Source organism: Candoia aspera, chromosome 6, assembly GCF_035149785.1.
Source record: "Candoia aspera isolate rCanAsp1 chromosome 6, rCanAsp1.hap2, whole genome shotgun sequence".
In the NCBI taxonomy this organism is placed as follows: Eukaryota; Metazoa; Chordata; class Lepidosauria; order Squamata; family Boidae; genus Candoia; species Candoia aspera.
Window position 1 is genome coordinate 41,798,673 of NC_086158.1, and position 22,124 is coordinate 41,820,796.

General features: G+C 37.0%; 1 protein-coding gene across 2 annotated transcripts; it reads right to left on the reverse strand.

The window, feature by feature from the left end:
* Nucleotides 1-834: 834 nt before the first annotated feature.
* Nucleotides 835-21,796, reverse strand: UBE2G2 (ubiquitin conjugating enzyme E2 G2). Of its 2 annotated transcripts, none has more exons than XM_063306832.1 (6): nt 21,593-21,796; nt 19,139-19,174; nt 19,015-19,060; nt 10,069-10,187; nt 7,587-7,727; nt 835-3,809 (listed from the first exon to the last, which is right to left on the reverse strand). In XM_063306832.1, the coding sequence occupies exons 1-6, from the start codon at nt 21,633-21,635 to the stop codon at nt 3,697-3,699; spliced, it is 498 nt and encodes a 165-aa protein (XP_063162902.1). In that variant the 5' UTR covers nt 21,636-21,796; the 3' UTR covers nt 835-3,696. The 2 variants fall into 2 exon arrangements, with proteins under 2 accessions (XP_063162902.1, XP_063162903.1); XM_063306833.1 differs by lacking the exon at nt 21,593-21,796 and adding an exon at nt 15,435-15,528.
* Between the last annotated feature and the right edge of the window lie 328 nt (nt 21,797-22,124).

Consider the following 22,124-nt stretch of genomic DNA (forward strand, 5'->3'; position numbering starts at 1 on the left):
TTATTTCAAAACTGGTTAGGTAATTACTAAATTTAGTACTCACAGAGGCAGGGAAATAATACCAGATAATGGGATTTCCTCTTTTCAAATAATCAGCCAGGTCAAGTATTTCCAATAGCAGGCATATTGCACCATCATATGCATATTCAATGAAGTACAGTCTAAAGTGGATGCATCAATTAGTTCATTTGCCTTAATTAGGAAAGCATTTATTAAAGTTATTTAATAACCTTATTGGAAGGTTATTAAATAACTTTAATAAATTCACCTTATTTTAAGATAACAGCTTAATAGTACAACGGTAGATATACTAGGAAGGTGTACGGCTGTCAGTCTTTTTCTACTATTTACGCACTGAGGAAATTCATACTGAAGAGCAAAGCAGTGTCCTGTAGGAAGCCTTGCAGGAATGCAGTCAGTCACCTAATATTAACTGCAGCCTGCACATTACATCAATGGAATAAATAGTAGTTTTTCAAATACGGTACAAGTCCCCTCCTTTTGGGGTGGGGGCTCAGTAACTATTTTTTTCTATGACAGTCCCCATTCTCTGAATTACTGTGGCCCCTGAAACTAGAATGGCTCCCCCTCCATTAATATTTATGAGGCCAGATAAAAAGCCACTCTTCTGCAGAGATTTTGAGCAATGAGTGTTATTGTTATGTCCAAGTTGTGAGTGTGTTATCCAGCAAGTTATTGCTACAAACTGTTGCCCATGTGTATGTAGAAGCAGATCCGAGTGCATCGTCTTTTGGAGGCCACTGGCTGCATCTTGCCTTTGAATGGCATTGAGGTGTCCCTTTCCAAAAAAATAGATAGAGCCACAATGAAGAATGACTTTGGTTTAATTTATTTTAACGCAATTTCTCCTTTCTATCATACCAGAAATTACATTTCATCTACAAATTATAAGGGGCTCCATCAAAAGTTTTGGGAGACCACATCTATTCTTTGTGTTGGTTATACATTCCCAGTGTATTCGTGTTACATATTATACTGTATATGAAGGTATGCAAATATTTATGTGCCAAATAAATTTCAAGGATCTATTATCTAATTATTAAATACATCATTTCTAAATGCACCCATTTTTATATAGGAGCTGTTCTTAAGTGTGTAGCAGCAAATTCATAAGTGAAAAAAAGAGAGGACAAGTTACAGCAGTTCACTCTCCCATTGAAGGAGCAGCATATCCTGCTATAGAACAGGACCCACATTGCAAAGCTCAAAAATTGATTATTTCAAAGCAGGCAAACATTTTGATGTGTTTTATGCAAACATAGTTGAAAAAAGGTTGTGGAAGGCATTGGAAAGAAATGTTTAGCACAGAGTCTTAGCAAGGGCAAAGCACCTTTCTTTGAAGTGTTAAAGCATCTCCATCTTTTGCAAGGTTCTTCCCTGATTCTGCATGCATGTGCAATCACAGCCTGGCCCCACAAGTGGAGTTTGCACATGCAGATGCACACACAGTCAATCAGGTACCGCTTTTGAACCAGCCAGATAAACCTGGCAAAAGATACAGCTGTTTTAATACTTCAAATTACTCATTTATGCTAACACACTTGGCAAAGCACATCTTCTGAATGCTTTCCAGTCCTAATAGGCAATTTAAAAATAACTCTCTTCAAATTTAAACAATCTCCCATCAAATGCCAATTGAATTAGGAGTGTTACTGACATTATCTCTACAATATCCAACCCCAAATTGGCTCATATACTTTTGTTCTCAGCAACAATCTGCATTTTACCATGATGGCATTTAACTTCAGCAAAATGCACCCTCTTCCACATTGTTCCATGATGAAGTACAATATTTTCCAAACTATTAATATATTAATATTGTATTCTTAAGAAAAATATGCCCTTATTTTCATTTTATATTTAAATTATGATTTTGAAAAATATGCATGAACATTGTATATGAACAGATGGTTTTCCTCAGAACTCTGAACCAGAAATAAGTAAAAGAAGTTTATAACGCTCTCCTTTAAGGATATAGGTACGTTGCATTCTTCAAACTGCACCATACAAATTCTAAAATGAATAAACAAGTCCTACACGCAGAGAAGCAACATCCAGCATGGTATTTTGGAAAAACACTTACATCATTTTACACCATCCCAATCTACACCCGTTTACATTTCTCTCCCACCACCACCACCACCACCACCACATCTCAATATACTTTAGATTTTCATCCAATGGGAAGGCATTGCGCTTAGAAGATCAGGCTTCATATAAGTAGGGAAAGGCCGGGACTCCCCTTCTCCAGTGGTACAGTCAGAGTAGGGTACTAATTTCCATTGGAAACATACTATTACAATAATATGTGAACTGGCCAAAGTATACCACTAAACCCTAAAATTCAATGGATGCAATTCCATTTTGGATGATACCAAGTCAAGTTCAGTATAAGTTACATGAAGTGAATTTAAAATGTATTTTATTGAACTAGTCCTTACTGCCAATCTATAAAATATTGATTTAAATGTGAAACACTGATTTGATTGAACTGAAACATTTAAGTATAGTTTAAGGCTTAATTCAGTTGTTAAAGATATTTCCTACATGATATATTTGAACTTTACATCCTAAAGAAGTACAGATGTAGAGCAATTGGGATCCTCTTAATGTAGTGGATTTCTACAATATGCATGAAATATCCTTCACAAACCTGTTCCTTACTGCTCTAACTCTGCCCAGTTAAATCAATGAATAGAGGAATGGTGTGTGTGTGTATGTGCATATTCCCTTTAATTGCACCCTTAGGAAATTACAAGAATAACTGATATTAGAAGTCATTAATTCTTCAGCAAAGTTCATACTGAATGCTGCTCCATTCGAACTACTGAGTAGACAATTTTAGATTTAATAGTGATTATTTATATTAGACACAAAAGCTCATTGATCTGAACTGGGAAAAGTTTGCTCTTCTGCAATATAGTCACCTTATTATTTCTTGTATCTATCATGGGTAGGGGCTGCCTATCAGAGAAAACAAATATTTTTAAGAATAATGATTGTTCAAGTAACACTGAGCCTATTGGAGTTACACCAAGTTCAGTTTATGCCTCAGGAGGACCTATATTGATTTTGAATATCTTTAAGCCCAATCATATAAAATGTTATTCATTTAGGCAAGCAGAATGCTATATCAGGAAATGAGATTACACTGACCACTTCTTCCCCAGGACAAAGATCGTTCATTTTATTGTGTAGCATTTTGAAGGTCAACATTCTTTTTTTTAAATTAGATTATGTAAATAAAATATCCTTAAAAGGATAACTCTCATTGGCAGCAAACAGGTTCCACTAACAATATTTTAATACTTTTCTAAGCACTAAGGTATTCACAGATCGTCTCAATCCCACTACTTACACAGGTGAATGGTACTGCAATGAAAGGTAATACAATAATCATTATAAATATAACTGGAGAGATATAACAACAAGTTTTTACTAATAGAAACTGATTACGGCACTACAGTACTTGCAATCCATCTACTGGTATGTCTTAAACTGAGAACGATTTTTCTTCCAAAGTGTAAAAGAGTTGGTGCATGCAAAAAACTCATGAACAATTTTGCAAGATTTGCCTTTTGGTACCAACTCAGAGTACTATTATTGCTCTCTGTCTGTAAAAAGTTCAACAGTAGGATTGTCAAGTTTCATGTTTTATTTTGTTTTTGTGTTTTTTTAAAGACCAAGTGATTTCTGGACAATTTGCTTGGCTATTTTGTTGAACTGCTCTCTGTCTTCTCGCCACATTTTAGAAGCATCCACATTGGCTCCACTTTCATCATTTGGTTCTAAAATGGGGGGAAAAGAAAGGTTGATCAACAGGGGAAAAAAGACAGTAATTACATCTCCTTACTTACAGTGTTTCTCATTTAAAAAAACCCACAACCACTATAAGTAAAACCTACATAAGGTCAAGAATTCCAAAATTTATTTCGGCTCATGCATTGTTCCAAAACAATGGAGTTCAATAACTACAATCACTTACAACAAATACAAATTATCAGGACCTTCTTTCTAAGTATCTACATAAAGCACTTTTAAGGTTCCATTCAGATGCCATGCTTTACTATGACTTAGCATTAGAAGCACAAGTGGTCTCAATATCTGACACATCTGTTTATGTCTCCCTTCCTACATCCACATGTATAAGAAGAAAAAGGAAACTTCAGACTGCAGTTTGCTGAAAATACCTTGATATTTCTTTCAAACCACTTAATCAAGTGATTTAAATATTTAAACAACTTGCTGTAAGTTCTGATTGTGCACAAAGAATATGAAAATGGAAAGATCTTGGATTTTAAATATTTACCCTATTCCCATCATGAACAAGTAGAATATTAAGGAACTGAAAAGTTAGCATCCATGGAGAACTATATGTGTACAGAATGAAAAAAGTTCCATTCTACCAGGAAAAGATTTGAAAAAGAACACAGGATCTTCCTCAGATGGTGTCTGGAGGACAAAGAGGCTGAAGTTTATTTATTTGTCAAATTTCTCTGCCACCCTTCTCGTACACAACGACTCTGGGCGACTTACAAATAAAATAACAGTCAGTAAAAAACAATCCAATATAAAATCAATACCATGTAAATATACTTAAATAGCAATAAAACTTTAAAAATACCAGATATAAAATGTGAAATTCAAGATGGGAATCAGATTTTGTACTTGGCACGATCACTGTACCAGCCACCCCCAAGAATGGCTGTCCTCCCTCCCATCCCAAGTGAGGTGGCATAGCCATGATTTTACCCCCTTCTGGAAGGCTGGGAGAGTGGGGGCCTGTCTTATCTCCAGGGGTAAGCTGTTCCACAGGGCGGGTGCCATGGCAGAGAAGGCCCTCCTGCTGGACCCTGCCAATCAGCAATCCCTCATGGACTGGGTCCGTAGCATGCCCTCTCTGCCTGACCGGGTGGGACGGGTCAATGTGATGGGGGTGAGGCGGTTCCTCAGGTAGCCTGGTCCCATGCCATGTAGGGCTTTAAAGGTGATAACCAACAACTTGAATTGAACCCGGAAGCAAACTGGCATCCAATGCAGCTCGCACAGCAATGGTTTTATATGTGCCCTCCTTGGGGCTCCCAAAACTGCCCGCGCGGCCACATTCTGGACCAGCTGCAGCTTCTGGATACTCTTCAAGGGTAGCCCCATGTAGCGCACCTTACAGTAGTCTATGCAGGAGGTGACCAGGGCATAAGTGACCATTCGAAGGGACTCCCAATCCAAGAAGGAGCGGAGCTGGTGCACAACATGAAGTTGTGCAAAGGCTCCCATGGCCACCGCTGCCACCTGCTCTTCGAGCAGGAGCCATGAGTCCAGGAGAACCCCCAGGTTCCGCACCAGGTCTGTCTGGGGCAGTGCAACCCCATCCAGAACCAAAGATGGTAAATTCCTGGTTACCCAGGAGCTCCTAACCCACAGCCACTCCATCTTGCCAGGGTTCAGGTGAAGCCTGTTATTCCCCATCCAGACCCCCACAGCCTCCAGGCACCAAGAGGGGGTGGCCACAGCCTCACTTACGTCACCCGGGATGAAGATGTACAGTTGAGTATCCTCAGCATACTGATGGTACCTCATCCCGTGGTGACGGATGATCTCACCCAGTGGTTTCATGTAGATGTTAAAAAGGAGCAGAGAGAGCACTGAACCCTGTGGCACCCACAACGGAGGGGCTGTGTCATGAGTGCCGTTGAGCTGAAGTCATCAGCGCAATGGCACACATGACAATAGCAAGGAAAGAGGTGAAGGGGCTCAAGATAAGCAGCCATCAACCCACAACGACTAACGGCCAACAAACAATAACTAAACGGATCACGGAGCACACCCAAGCCATCAGCGCCAATACAACGGAGATCGCCCAGCTGACAGCAATCACCGGATGAATAGAAAACCCGATGATGGGCGATCCCGGAACGCCAGCGGGGCCTCACAACCCCTCACCCACCGGCAGGGCAACGTATTGGACAAAGGGGGGTGACGTGACCGCGAGTGAGGGGGCGCTGACCGGCGCGGGGTATTTAAACCCCGCACCGGCGCGCTCCTGTCACTCTCAGCTTTTTTCTTCCGACGCTGTAACTGCGCTGTGAATAAATCAGAGCCTGATCCACGAACCAGTGTCTGAGTATTATTCAGAGGCAGGCAGCGCATGACAGGCTGCAGGCCAGATCTCTCACTTCCTATCAACACTGATTGGGACCAGCCCTGGAGGAAGGAGGCGAACCAACACAAAACTACGCTGCCCACCCCCAACTCCCTGAGCTGACCCAAAAGGATACCATGGTCAATGGTATCGAAAGCCGCTGAGAAGTCAAGAAAAGCAAGGATGGATGCGCTGCCTCCATCCTGCTCCCACTAGAGGTCATCCATAAGTGCGACCAAGGCTGTTTCTGTCCCATATCCGGGCCTGAATCCCAGCTGAAAGGGGTCCAGATAGTCCGTTTCATCCAGGACCCTCTGGAGCTGTAATGCCACCACTTCCTCAACCACCTTCCCTAGAAAGGGAAGGTGGGAGACTGGACAAAAATTGTCCAGAATGGTAGGGTCCAGTGATGGTTTCTTGAGGAGGGGATGAACCAGCGCCTCTTCAAAAGATGCCAGTAACACTCCCTCCTTCAAGGATGCATTCACCAACACCTGGAGCCACCCACACGTCACCTCCCAAGCTGCTTTTACCAGTTGAATCCTGGTGAAACCAAGAGCCTGTTGATATTATGGTTCCTGGGAGTTAGGAATTTCAACTGTTCAGGTTGGATCAGCCATGTTGCTGGAAGGAAGACCCAGTAGCCAAGACTACTAATATGACAACTATAAACTCTCCTAGATAGTGATATCTATGCCAGAGTAGTATAATATGCAGTGGAAACCTCAATATTACTATAACAGGCTACCAAGCAATTTTCAATAAGGTTGTGTTAATTTATACAGCTCCAAACAGCTCAGGAACCATACATATTTTCATATAGGACTACTCAAGCTTTTTGTTCAGAAAGAATGTCCTACTGACTAGACCACAACTTGCCCATGTTCACTCAACTATGGATGAGTATTCTCCATTGTCACACTCATTGTGTGAAGTAAGCAATTAAGTAAGCCTCTCTATGGACTGTCTTTGCTGAAAACTGAACACATACTTGCCTAGATATTTCTTTGATTTTATAATCTGTCTCAATTATTCATTTATTTAAATTACTTCAATCAATTATAGTTTTAAAATTTAATTCTATATTTATATTTTTAATGAAAAACACTATGAAAATAAGAAAATAAAAATGTTGTTAATTTCATGTCGCTCCACGCGCAATATAAGCCAGAGCCAAATATCTAAAATAAAAAGTTCCTTGATTATACAACTTTCAAGAATGGCCCTTCCAACTTGGCCTTCCAGCAGCTTAGCAAAGAGTCTTCAAATTAATTTTTCATAGTTCCTAGCATTAGATGGGTCATTACTGAGACCAACTTTATAACCATTAATCTAGGATAAACAACTTGGGCATAAAATATGCTAGGATTTGTGTTTTTTAAATTACCTTCACTGTTGTCTCTATGAATGCTATCCTTTCTCATACCTGCTAGCATGCTAACCACTGACAAGAGGATCTTCTCTACACTTTGCACAGGACTCCATCGTTCTGCACTGCTCTCATAGCCCATGGGATCATCTCCAGGAGCATGAAGAATGGAAATGCAAACTCTCCCATCTGGATAAACTGAGAAGATCAGACAATAAACTGGGAAGTATTTTTCAAGTTAGTACAACAATGATTTAAGAAAACTGTCAATAGAAAAAGAACATTTTGAGACTATATTAACAACAAAAAAGAGTTTTACTATAAGAGATGGAAACCATCTGACCAAACAGACCTTTGTTGAAAAATCTGACAGCAATTATATATTCTTTCAGTTCTAATTTTGTTCCCTATAGGCTGGAGTTAATGATGAACCATAAACATCACTGCAGCTTTCCTATATATTTTCATTTTCCAATGGCATTATAGTAGTTTACAGCTAAGTAGCTGTTTATAGGATTAATAAAGTTGACAGATGGAAGAAGTAAAGATGAATACAAGACAAGGAGCATATACCAGGGCAAATACCAATTTCATCATAAAGTAGCAAGAAGTCAGTAAGAAAAAAGAGGGAAGCCCTGTCTTTATGAGTTAATAAGTATAGAACTTGCTTTGCAAAATTATGGCTGTGTTTAAAATAAGTTAGCTTCAGCAGCAATTTGCTGATCTAGTCTGGGCTTGAAAGTTAAACAGGGTCAGGCCTGGTTCATATCTGAATCAGAGACTACCAAGGAATACCATGGCTGCAGGCTAGAATGGGATGTCAAAAACATGCTGGAAGAAGGCTATGACACTTCTATACTGTTCACAAGGAAACTGACTGAAATCATTAGAAGTTGCATTTACTCTGTGAATGACTTTACTTAAAATAAATTACATCTGTGAATTTGTAAATGGAATAAAACAATTCTGAAAAGCTAATATTCTTCTAATGTTTATATACTCTATTGTCTTTGTTCTTAGTGACATTCACAAGATAGTATTCTCTAAATCAAGATATACTTTGAAACATGTTGTTTGCTAAAATTAAGAGTTCACATTGTAAAACTAAATCTTAATGGAAAGTCCAGCTGAAAGTGTTTGGTGCCTGCAGTAATTGTAAATGAGTGCAACATGCAAGATGTTTATCTTTCTTATTTATTATATTTTGGATATAACCAATAAAGACCCCCTTGAGTCAAGTTCAACTCCTAGTGACTACATGGACATGTGGTTCAACAGAACTTTCTAATAATTCTAATCATCACTCCTGTATTTATCTCTGGTACTGTTTGTTTATGGCACTGAATAAAACAGGGGTAGACCAAACAGTAAATAAAAATTACTAATGATATTCCCAAAGTCTGGGAAAAAACACATTTTCCAGGTTTTTAAACATGAAATAATAAAATAATTACCACATATTTTTATTTTATACAATTGTATAACAGCAGACTGTTAATTGTTATACTTAAGTTGCTATGTTTACTCCCTTTTCATAGCTCTAGGGTGAAAACTGGGTGCTGCCTTTTATTTATTTATTTTATTTATTTAAAAGATTTGTATAGCCACCATCTTAGAGCACAACTCTAGGTGGCTCACAACACATACCTAAGGCTAAATGCCATAGCCAAACTTCAGGGAAAGGAAGACAAAATTTTGATAGATTAATATTACTTCTGTGGAGGTAACGTAAGCACAGCAGGCAAAGATTATTATAAAGTTATAACTTAATTATATACTTTCTAAGGAATATTTCATTTATTGTATTGGTATACTTCCAGACTCAAAAAATGATTTGTTTAGATCATAAAAGCAGAAAACAGAGTAAAAATAAAAAGTAAAAACAGAAATATGCCAGACTACAATATGTGCAATCATAGCCGTTCAATCCCCAAGGCCCTCTGGAACAGCTTGTCTTTAATATCTTCCAGAAAGCTATCAATGTGAGTGCCAGCCTAATTTCCAGAGAGACTATTCCATAATATGGGGATGCAATTAAAAAAACACTGCCTACGAGTTCATGACCCCTTCAGCTTGCCTATCTAGGAGGCTATTAAAAGATGTTGGCAACATATGTGCACTGGACAAGTAGGGTAGATGCTTCTATGCAGAGAAAGCAATCTTGTATGACCTTTGGTGACATGCCCAGAGTCAGTTGCTGAGATGGGCAGCTATAGAAATCAATCAATCAATCAATCAATCAAATAAATAAATAAATAAAATATAGAGTTTCATAAGAGAAATGCATGTCCCCACAGTTCAAAGCTACTTATAAATTAAGTGTAAGCAAAACAGTTAAGCAAAATCCTAAAGCAAAGTAAGTGATTTAAGTCTGCATCCTAGTTGATGTTGCAAAAAACCCACCTCATTTAAAAAAGGGTTCAGATTGACATAATTTAGGGGGAAAAGGCTAAATGAATAATACTAGATACATATGTAGACTTAACAGGCCTCTTTACTGATATGAAAACACAATGCATCATCTACTGGCAAAACTTACTGTTGGGATGAAACATTTCACACGTGAACCTCATCTTTGGAGGACTTAAGGGATAATCAAGAGGAAAACTCAGAATAGCAGGGAAAACACCATACTCAAAGCAAGTGTCTTCTGGACCCCTTGAAGCACAAAAAAAAAAGTGTGAGATTATTTAATATTTTAAAATCAGCAATATTAAATTAGCCACACAACTGAAATATGTACATTCTATAACACTTCAAAGCTTTAGTATATATTAAATTTCAGGTCTGTTTTCATATAATTGTGAAAGAGAAATTAATTTCCAACTTGAAATAAGAAAAACTATTCAGGAATACTTATTCTATTGTTCCACTAACTGAGAAAGCAACCATGTACTAGAGGTATACAAATTGTTTCATAGTCAAAATATTCCAGCTGTAAAACATTCAAAGTTTACCAGAAGTATGATAATGCTGTTCCAAACTTACCAGAAGTGTTTCATCCTTGAAATGAACCTTTCTGACTGTGAAACAGAGTGTTTGGGGATAAGATCATTTAGATCCTACAATGTTGTGCACACCTCTATTATTTACCCCCTGCAAATACATTCATTTTTAAGTCTGATATAGCACAAATTCTTGAGATGTTATTCTAACCAAGGCAAAATAGACAACCTGATTCCTGTCACAGCTGCTATTAAAGATAAGGAACTTCAATGAGCTGTGCATTTTCTAATTCTGAGAGTAGCATACCAGGAACTAAGGCTGAATCAGGAAAAGTTGTGGCTTCTTAAGAATAGCTATTTCTAATAATATATTCTGCTCAGTCAGAAATATATTGCAGTCATCAGGGTATATTTACCTACAATAGGCCTAACAATGGAGAAAATATTACTTATCTGACAAGAAGATATATTAAATTATTTCCCTTCTGCCCAAAGACCACCTGCTCACACACTAGTGATCCTCAGGTTCAGAACCATTTGTCTAATCACATTATAGTGCCATCCATATTGCCAGTCAATTCTGGAATTTATTTTGAATTTATTTAAAACATTTGTATGCCACTTCCTTGAAATAGTTCACAGTAGAATTCAAGCAATTAAACAATTGATAAAAGCATATACTGAAACATATAACATATACAAAATAAAACAGGCAATAAAATTATATGAAAATTATACTTCCTCAGCTTTATTTACATCACTTCTTTGCAATGATAAGTCATGTACATAAGTTAAGTTTCCCACACATTTTATCATGCCGCCAACATGAAAAAAAACCCTCTGTTCTATGTTACAGTTTCATTCCATGTGCTAGTAAAAACTGAACCTTTTTAAGCCCCTTGCTTTGGAGAGAGTAAATATGTAAAGTTTGAAGGGTTCACTAAAAAAAAAAATTAAAGCTCATTTAAATACTAAAGAGTATGGAGATAAATGAAACTATATATGCAAGATAGTATCATCTACTTGGTGGAAACAAATCATTTCACAGTGAATAGCTTTTTTGCACTGATTCAGAAATTTAAGGCAAGATATTAAAGACTCAATGTATCTATTATACATCCACGGAAAAAAGTTATCAAAGATCTCTGGGACCCTATAAAAGTTAATATTAAGATATATGAGAACTTGTTTTAGTCAAATACGTTTTGATTTTTTAAAGCTCAGTTATAATTAAACATGTTTTTTAAATGGTAACTGACATTTCAATTTAATTCAGATTAATAAAAAAAATACTATCTGTCCATTAACACTGCTGTCTAAAAATTTTCCTCTATGTGGATTAACATATCAGAATTAAAAGTTTCTGATACATATTTGGTCAAGGATCAGCAATGTGATGGTAAATATGTCTCATCCTCTAAGATTCACATGACTGCATCAGCAATAAAGTCAATGAAGCATGTTAGACTGTATCCATGGTAAACAGTGTCAGGATAAGGGGGAAAACACTATTTTAACATCAATACAAATGAGGATACTTAAGGCTGTCTCAACTATGGGCTGTGGATTAGATGATAGCAAAGTCCTGCAGATACAGGAGGAAAAAGTCAGGGCATATTTGTGTTGCAGTTAGATGCAAATGAGGAAAGGCCCCAAGTCTGTATATGTAGTATAACTACCATAAATGCTTGTTTTTTTTTCTTAAGATAAAACTGGCTCTCTAATTTCAAATTAGAACAGTATTTTTCTTAAACAGTGAGAGTCTTAGTTAATACAAAGAGAATATGCATGATTTAAAGCACTGCAGCTTCTCTAAAATATAAGACTCCCCTTATTCAAGTATGGCTGGTACTATTGCTGTAAAATTTGGCAGGTTTCTTAACTGAAGCCACCTCCTCAGTGTTAATTATTTTAATAAAGATTACATAATGTTCTTGTAAAATTCTGAAACATTAAGAGAACTTTGGAAGGGCTAAGATTTGAACATTTACTGAATCCTGTCCCTTTTGGTTTAGCTTTTGTCAAATCTGAAGCTCAAGTTTAAATAAAACACATGTAACAGAAATTATCAAAAAAGACAGCAATTCTCTGCTCTCTACCCATCATCCTACATTTCATTATTGGTAATAGTCACAGCACAACAGCTCTGCACTGAAGGGTCCATATAGTAAATCCACACCTATTTCATCAGACTATTTTATTTTAGGAAAGAAGCCTAAAGGAGGTTAGGATAAACTTTCCCAAATCCATTACCTCTACACTAAAACAAAAAGCTGAAGGGCTGAGAAATCAAAGCTTGCACATTTAAATTATAAGGAAGGTCACAACACTACATAATTGCTAGGGTGTGTTTATTTAATTATATTCAATCTGTCTCCAGGGCATGTTCCAGGTTTTAGTACCTGCATGTCAAGGAATATTGCTAGCAAGTACTGAAACTGCTGCTTTGAAGACACTGTTTATTCAACATGGACAAAGGTGTCAAAAGCTGCCATTTAAAAGATTTTAAATAACCAAAGTTTTTAAGATAACTTCACTAATGGCCTTATGAAAAGGTGTATATAGTAAAATTTAACCCATCAACTCAAATAATAAAAGCAAGTTCAAAATACATAATTAGGAAATGCAGGCTGTCCTGGCTTAAGGCCCTTGAATTGAAGCACATCCAAAATGCACACCCAATTTTTAAATGACCGTGTTTAGATATACACACTAGGAACATAGAAGTACTTTCCAGCAACTTAATGGGGAAAACTTCTGAACATGAACAGCATGCACACAGGCTTCTTAAAGAGTAACAGTTTTATCTGTGGAGAACTTACTTTGTGAAAATGTGATTACACATTTCACATGTGATTACTATGTGAAAAGTATCACTATGTGAAAAATATCACTACTATGTGAAAAATATCACTACTGTATACAGCTCTTATTTTATACTTCATGTTTTCATGTTCCTCTTACATTTCTCTAATCTCACTTATACTGTAAATCTGCCATGTTCTCCCTTTAAGGTTTATTTCAACAAAGTCTTTCAACTATTTCACTTGGCTTCACATTCTGCTACTCTCTGTCCAAAATAATATGTTCATCCAATATAATTATTAAGCACTGTTCTCAAATTCCTGCAAGATTTTTTGAGAACAATTTCTGGAGTCCTTGGCGCTCTCTGAGCCTTGTTTTCTTGCAGACATTTCATTGCCAGACTCAGCAACATCTTCAGTGAGAAAAGTGATTGGGCCTTGCTCTCTGTTTATATACTGTCCAGCTTGTGTTGGTGGTGGTGTTGTTCTCTCCTTGGGAGTTCCTTGATTGGGCTGTTGTTTGCTGCTTTATTGACTGAGTTAATAGTTCCTTGATTAGGGTGTATTGTGCTGTTTGATTGTTCATCTGGTGTTAATCCTAGTGTTAATCTTTGCATATCTGGGTGTTGATTGCTGGCGAGGAGGTGTTCTGGTCTTTTGGTTTTTCTGTTGTCCCTTTTGAATGGTATGTAAATGTTGTTTACCTCTCTGTGTCTGTTGATGGCTGCTTTGTCTCAGTGCCAGGCTTCCAGGAATTCTCTAGTGTTTTTGGATTTGGCTTGGTTTAGGATGCTCAGTTTCCCAGTTGAAAGTATGGTTAAGTCTGTCCATGTGTTGTGAGATTAAGGAGTTTTCATCGTGTCTTCTGACTGCTAGTTGGTGTTCGTGGATGCACTCTGCTATTCTTCTGCACAGCGCATCCACCATGCCCCTAGAGAAGGACCTCAGTTCTTATCATCTCAGCTGTATCAGCTAACAGACCTTGCAATGTTATGGAAGAATCATATATCTGTTCAAAATAAAGCCTCACTATACTCATTTGGGTGTACTCACTCACAAAGGGTGTAAGATTGCAGCCAGGCATGGGAATATAGGCTCCTGCAAGCTAAGCAATTCGTGATTTTCTTCTTTCCAGTGTTACTCCATTCTAGTTTGGCCTGCCACACAAAAGTAAAGTAACAAAGAAAAAAAAACTGAACTCGACTGAGAGTTATAGCTGGTAGTTACTCGATACACTGTGTATTTCATCAGATGAAAATGAAATTATCATATTTGATAGAATCTTATTAGAGTATTCATTCACATAGATGTTTTTTTAAACTTAATTGATCTGGTGGAAATATTGATACAACTTTAGATAACTATATCTTATGTTACTTTCATATTTAACAAGCACATTATGCAATAGGTAGCAGCAGTTCAATATTCCTTGAGTAGAAACTGTGTTTGTCACCATAGCTAGAAGCCATAACAAAACCCATAATAAAATCAGATCACACATTTATATCCTATTATGATGAGCATCTTGTTTGGTATATTAATAAAAAGAATCAGAGCACATTTCACTAGATGTACTTGAATGCGAGATTCACAATTTTTCTGTCATTAATTTTTTTTCACTTTAAGCTTTTTTTGCTATTAAGCAAAAAAAGCTACTCACAATTATGTTATTTCATATATGAAAAATGAGTAAGTCGATAACCTTTTCCTCTCCTGATCCTGCATAAGATTTCCAGAATTTTAATCATACCTAAGAGATTCAGAAATCTGTAACTTTATTACAAAAAATATTTTGAGATAAATGCTTCTAAAGTACTAAAGAGGTAGCTTTTGGACCAACTGCCTGCAGTTTATTTGTATCTCTTTAGGAGGGGTGTTCCTAGCCATCCTGGAAGTCAGTAAAAAGTCAACGATAAATTATTTTTAATGTAAAGAAATAAAGTACAAGAGTTTTCACTGTGAGTCAATGGCTTCACTTTAAACAACAAGAAATAAAATGGAAAGCCTCAGAATAAGCATTAATTTTATGCAGTCATCAGGATATACATGTATCCTATAATATACACAAAACTTTGCAGTATACAAAGCCAAAATGCTATTAAAGAAAATAAAAAGGTAGAGAATGTTCATACAATCATATACTTAAATAAACATACATTTATGTGAAGTCAGTTAATGAGATAATCAGTGTTTTATGTTCATAGGAAGCTTATTTCTTCTGTTTTCATTTTGTCCCACCCCTTCCACTTCCTAATGCACAAAGGGGAATTCCAAGTTGAAACAAACTCACATATTAAAATACTATACATAAACTAAAATATATAATTACTTTTCTAGATAGCCTTTGGAGATATTGGATTAAAGCTGTTATTTTAAAAATTAGCTTTTAGGCTAATAAAGTTCCAACAATGACTACATTTATATTATTTTAGTGGCTACATTATTATGGTAATGAGCGCTAACATTTTTCAAATCATCAACTCCAAAGCTAAGATATTCTGATAAGGAATAGAAAAAAATATTAGCCTGCATATAATTAAATGAATTGATTTGCATACAACAGCATCCAAAACATGGAGATTGACAATTTTACAATGGAAAACTATTACAATAATATCCTCTCCCTCATCATAAGTCTAATTTAATAGTCAAATTAATTCATTTGTAATTTGGAGTGAAGATATCAAAGATGTGTATTTATATGCTTTAGACACTTGCATGAGATTCTAACAATTGTTTCTGAACATTTCAAAGCAAGCATAGTTTATTAGACATGGAAGATCTATTAAGCAAATGTTCAACAGAGCAAACCTGCAAGAAAAAAAAATCACTCATATTTTGGGAGCCATTTCAAGTAAGGTTATTACAACAGTTTTGTTTTTTTTTAAAAACTATATAGTTTTTATACAACAGTTATATAGTTATATTGCTATTTAGTGTATAGAAAATACTGTAAACATTTTTAAAGAAATGTTAATTGCAATATTTTTTAAGTTTAATTATAAAATTTTTTTAAAAAATTATCACAATTCTTAAATTCCAAAATTCTGGCCAACCATTCTCTTAAATGCTGCAACATATTCTTTTGAAGTATTAATCATAATAAAACTGTTTTCTTACAATACTGTGCATCTAATGCACATAAAATTAAACATCTTTTTCTGTTCAATCAGCCAGGAGCAGAGTCAAAACTTAAAATAACAGCGCAAATTTAAAATCTACTGTAACAGTAATACATGAACTATATGAAGAAAAAATAATGTGCAGGTCAGCTACTTTAAATATGATCTTTAATTTCTTCTAGTATCTCTATAATATATTGCATTTGTGTAATTTTAAAGCCCCACAAATTCAGAAGGCCAAGAAAACAGTCAAATGCCAAGGGGACAGTACATTTCCAAAGAGAAAAGCTGGGACTGCAAATCATCCTGGTGCTTACAATTTGTCTGATAGTGTTACTGTTTCAAAGCAAATGTCTTGGAGGCCTCTCTCTACCAACCTCTCTCAGAAACTTGAAGATGGGGAGATATTCACTTTGCCCAGGTAGACTATGAGAGGAAAACACAGTGTGCTGCACCATCAGGATGTTTCCCTAACTGCAGATCAAACCTCCCAAGGAAGTATTCCAGAGAGCACTGCTTCTTCATGGAATGAGGCCCGTAACTCTGTATTTCTAGCAAGTGGAGACAGCCAGGAGGATCTTCTGAAGCAGCCATGTGAGTCTTGCAAAAAACATGGCTCCTTTAATGCTTCAAAGAACACAACTTGGTTCACACTCCCATCCTTTCCAATGCATCTCTTCTGAATGCTTCCAAAAGCCTTAGTTTATATGAATAAATCTTCTGACCACGTACTCCATCCACCAGTCCATCAATTCTGAGTGCATGCTGCTGCATTTGGGCAGCCAAGACAAGGTGGGGATACTGCTAATGACCCATCCATCCTATTGCCTAGAATTTTCTCTTCCTGATCCAGTCATGAAGATTGTTGGTATGGCACTGGATTACTTCAACTTTGTTCTGTAGGCTTACAATTTTTATGCTGAACCTGCTGCTTTGGAGTAGTTTGGGATTTCTCACAAGCTAAATCAATGCTTTGGTTTACTAAAGAGATGATAATGATGGAGGGGGAAATTGCTGGAACGCAAGTGAATGAAACCTCAGAATGGGTCACATAGTGTCTAAACCATGAGGACATGGAAAAAGTAAAAACTATAAATTGCTTACTTGCCCCTTCTACCTGATTAAATTGGTTAGAATGGGACTGGCCCATGGTTAAGAGGGATAATAAAAGCTTCCTTACAGGTAGAATTTATTCCCCTCTATTTAGATATCCACAACTGGAAAAAAAAATCCCTTGTCCCAGGAAAGCTGTGTAATCATAGGCTACTCTCAAATATTCCATTTCTGGAAAAGGTGATCAAGATGGTGGCAGCTTCATGTCTCCAGACACATATGGACAATACTATTTGTCTGAACTCATTTCAATCAGGCTTTCAGGAAGGGCATCATACTGAAACTGCTTTCACCTTGGTGGATGCCCTAGTCAAAAACTGAAAGGGGTCTGTGTGTGAAATGCAGCCATGTTATTCTTCCTACAGTAGATCTCTTGATAGAGTTCAAATCTATAATTTATTATATTTTTTTCTGAAACATTTAGCAGGACTAGATTTTAGGTACATTGTTTCACAGTAATTCTGGCAGGCAGAGTCAACAACTGCTGCACTGACCTACTCTGTGGTACAAGGTTTAATCTTGTCTACTATACTGATCAACAACTACATGAAACCACAGGAGTATGCTAATGATACTCACTCTGCTGCTCCTCACTAACAATTCTAAGAAAGCAGTTGGTACCCTTGAATGTTGCCTAAATTCAATAATAGCATGGATACAAGAGAACAAGCTGAAATTAAATCCAGACAAGACATAAATGCTGTTGATCAAAAGGAAAATGGACTTGAATACAGTCTGTTTTGGATGGGATTATAATTTCTCCCTGAAAAAGCAGAGCCATATTCACAGAGTGCTCCCTGGCTCTCAGCTCAGAGCTGATGGTGGTTGTGGCAAGGAACACTTCTGGTATGCCATTCTAAGGTCAAGTATTCCCCATAAAGTCATTCATGGAAACTACTGCATTATAAATTTGCTAGGTAAAAGCACAATACAAAAGATTATCTTTTTGTATTCAATTGCATTTTGCAATGATTGTATTTAGTGAAAGAGAAGACTTCAATGCAATTCTTCTTCCACATTATAAGTCTGCCCAAGAAGATGCACTGGCGTCTTCATATCTATAATATATCCTGGGTACTTCCATGCTATATAAACCCATACAATAAACACTGAAAGTTCTTTCAGACACTGTAGAAAAGACCAACACAAGCATTTAAGAGCAAATAAAATGAAACCTACTTGACCAGCAAATTCTACCTTTTATTATTTATTTACTTATATTTGTTATGGCTACCCACTGCAGATGACTTTGGGCAACTTACAAAATCTTCTCTTATTAAGACAAGAAAATGAGTGCACTATAGAATTCTATAAACTGGGAAATTTGCAAACATAATAGAGTCTTGTGTGGGTAGACACACCAAAGCTTGAACTGTTTCAGAAGAATTCCAAAGTTTGACATTCTGATTATCAGAAAATTCACATAGTCATATTTTAATTTACAATGTCCACCAGTGGAAATCCATCCATAATTTAAATGTACAATGTTCAAATAACTTACATTATCAAAGCTTCCCACTCAAAGAAATTTTCTTCATTCATAGGCCCTATTTAAAAAAAAACCTTATGTTATTATAGGCTTTCTAATTTCAAGATTCAGATATATAATAAATAGAATTTCATACCTGCTACTATGCCTTCAGGAGGATTCAAAGTCAATTCTAAAATTAAGAATAAACATTTTAAGTATAAATTTATTTATACTTCATACTTTTCAGAACATAAAAACAAAATGTATAGCAGTTAGCCAAGAGAGTTTACATTACCTTGATAATTTCTGCCTAGTAAAAACGGTCAAATAAGCAAAGGAAATCTTTACAATAGAAGTGAACAATACACATGACTACATTTTAAGAGGGTATTCCCAAATACATTTACAAGAGAGTAGGCTGCAGTAAGCACAGCTAAATCTTCCTCCATTATGCACAGGATTGCACAATTACAATGGCAGTGTAATCTGGAAAATTCTGGAAAGTTTCCTGCTTTTTCTCTTTGAAGTCTAGTTACCTATGTTACAAAAACAATCTTAACATACAACACATTTCTATTCTTTTTGTTCTATCATGCATATTAAGTTACATAGATATGTAACCCTGAAACCAAAAAGAGGGAAGATGAGATTTTAAATCTATTTTTATTTTTATTTCCTCTATTTTAGCAGGTGAGAATTATTCAATTTCCTATTTCCTGTGAAATCTTTATCAACAAATGTCTCATCTTCAACCAAATGTCTAGCTCCCTAACAATTTTCTAGAAAAACAAAAAACTAAAGTAGAAAGGCAGGTGAAAAGGAGAATGAGAGATACCAGCCAAGGTGAAAAGAGGAACTATTGCTCTCTCTAGTGGAAAAGATGCAACATGAATATCAAAGGACCTTTTAACAAATTAAGACTTTTTTTCTTAAACTGAGGTAATCATGGCCCTCTATATATATGGACTGATGGTTGACTGATAGAATACATGACTGACATTCACGAAGTCCTGATACTTATAGTTAATCACATCTCAAGGCAAGACTGAACAAGGTTATTATATACAGAGTTCACTGTACTAATCAGTTTCATTTCTACCATTTACCACAGAGACAGGTAATGTAGAGTTCTCCAGATGTTATTTTTGGACTACGCTTCCCATTATCCCTCACAAGTGTTCATGCTGCCAAAAGATACTCGGAGTTAAACATCTGGAGACCATCTCTAGTTTATTTGGCTACCCCTAGTTTATTTAATATACATCTTATCAAGACACTGAAAAAATAAAATAATGTTTCCTATTACAGTTATTGCTTTTGTACAGCGTTTGTGAGTATAAACGAAAGAACTAGTTGTGCACACTCAGAACTCATGGCGACTGACACAAACCCTCCAAGGATTCAGACTTATGAGAAGATGGAGAGCACTGACTTTAGGCTAGGCTGTCCTGTAATAAAGACATAAGCTTCACCACTGTGCTTCAATGCAGAATCAGGAAACATTGCTGGTTCAGTCACCATACCTGACATTCTGAGGGTTAGTTAATATGGAAATAATGTCTCTGCTTGATTTATATGAAATGCCACTTCCTTTTTCACATCTCGTTTAGATGTGAAAAAGCTGTCCTACACAGAGGCAATTCAACAACAGCCACAACCCAGCAGTTTGGACCTTGAATAGGTTCAACCAGCTTACCCACGCAATGAAAAAACGTTGCAAAGTGCTTCATGAACTATACTAATCTGGACCATTCCATGTTTGTTCCCTTATGAAAAAGAAAACAGCCATTTTCAGATGAGGTTGTATGCGAAAAGAGTTATTACCTTTCAGGACGGTTACACACATTAAACTCCTGGTGAGCTCCCTTTCCACATGTAAGAATTCCTGATGTTTAAAAGCATCACACAAAAGCAACCATCCCCACTACCTTGCAGGTTCAAGCGCTGCGATCCAAGCTTGCTAAAAGGTCCAAGTGACTCTGACCTACAGACATTACTCAGTTATTCCACCATAGACCAGAAGCAGATTATCATGCTCTGGTGTTAAATCACCTCAGAAATGAGAAGATCAGGATGTGGTCCTGAAAGCAAATTTCTAAGCTGAGAACAGCAAAAAAAGTCTTTTTCTGGCTCAATTCTCCATCTGCCTTCTATTTTGCCTTTCTGTCTTCTAGTTCAGTTTTTCAAACTTGGCAACATACTGGCTGGGGAATTCTGGGAGTTGAAGTCCACCCATCTTAAAGTTGCCAAGTTTGAAAAACACTGTTCTAGCTCAACCCCACCACGAACATTTAAAATTTGACTTGGCAATTTAAACCACGGGGGGAATGGGGGGGGGATCTGAAAGAGAAGGCACAGGCCCAAGCCAGTCAAGCCTGCCTCCTCACCAATAGGAAGACACGCAACGCCCCCCCCCCCACTACCACCTTCGCCGGCGCGCCAGACAAAGCTGTCGTGGGGACAGTTCTGCGGGCCCAGAAGGAGTCAACGCGTGACTGGGCTAGAAAAACAGCCGGCGTCTGAGAGGAAGGCGGTCAATCCACTCGTTCTTTCCGCTCTCGCACACAGCAACACAATGCCCGGCCACCTTCGCTGCCCGACTACTCACGCTTATATTCCGCCATTAACCGCTTGAGCGCTGTGCCCGCCATGGCTCAAGTAGCCTCGAGGAAGCCCAGCCGCCGTTTTAAACTCCGCCGTTTTGGTTGTTTTCTCCCCAACTTGTCCGAAGAGCTACTTCCGGGCGGCCTTCACCGTAAAGAAAATGAGACCAACCACAACCGAAGCCTACTCCTTCTCGCTTCGCAACCAACATACAGAGCTAGAAAACGTGTAGAGTGACCCATAGCCTCTGATCGTCATAGACTTTAATTTTTGCTACGGCCCAGGGCCGGAATTGCGACCACCTGAGAAATATAAATGTTCTGAGTTTCACTGCAGCATTGTAGTAAATCATCTGCTCCCTTCTGTCTTGATATTTAATATAATCCGAAACCTGAAAATGTCCATCTACACAATATATTTATCTCTATAAGGCAGCAGTATGCCAGCTATTTACATAACTTTCTCTAATAGGGTGTCTAGAAAGGGTAGGAGCTTCCTATTTTTGAACGAAGTCCTCCCCGTCTCGGAATGAAACT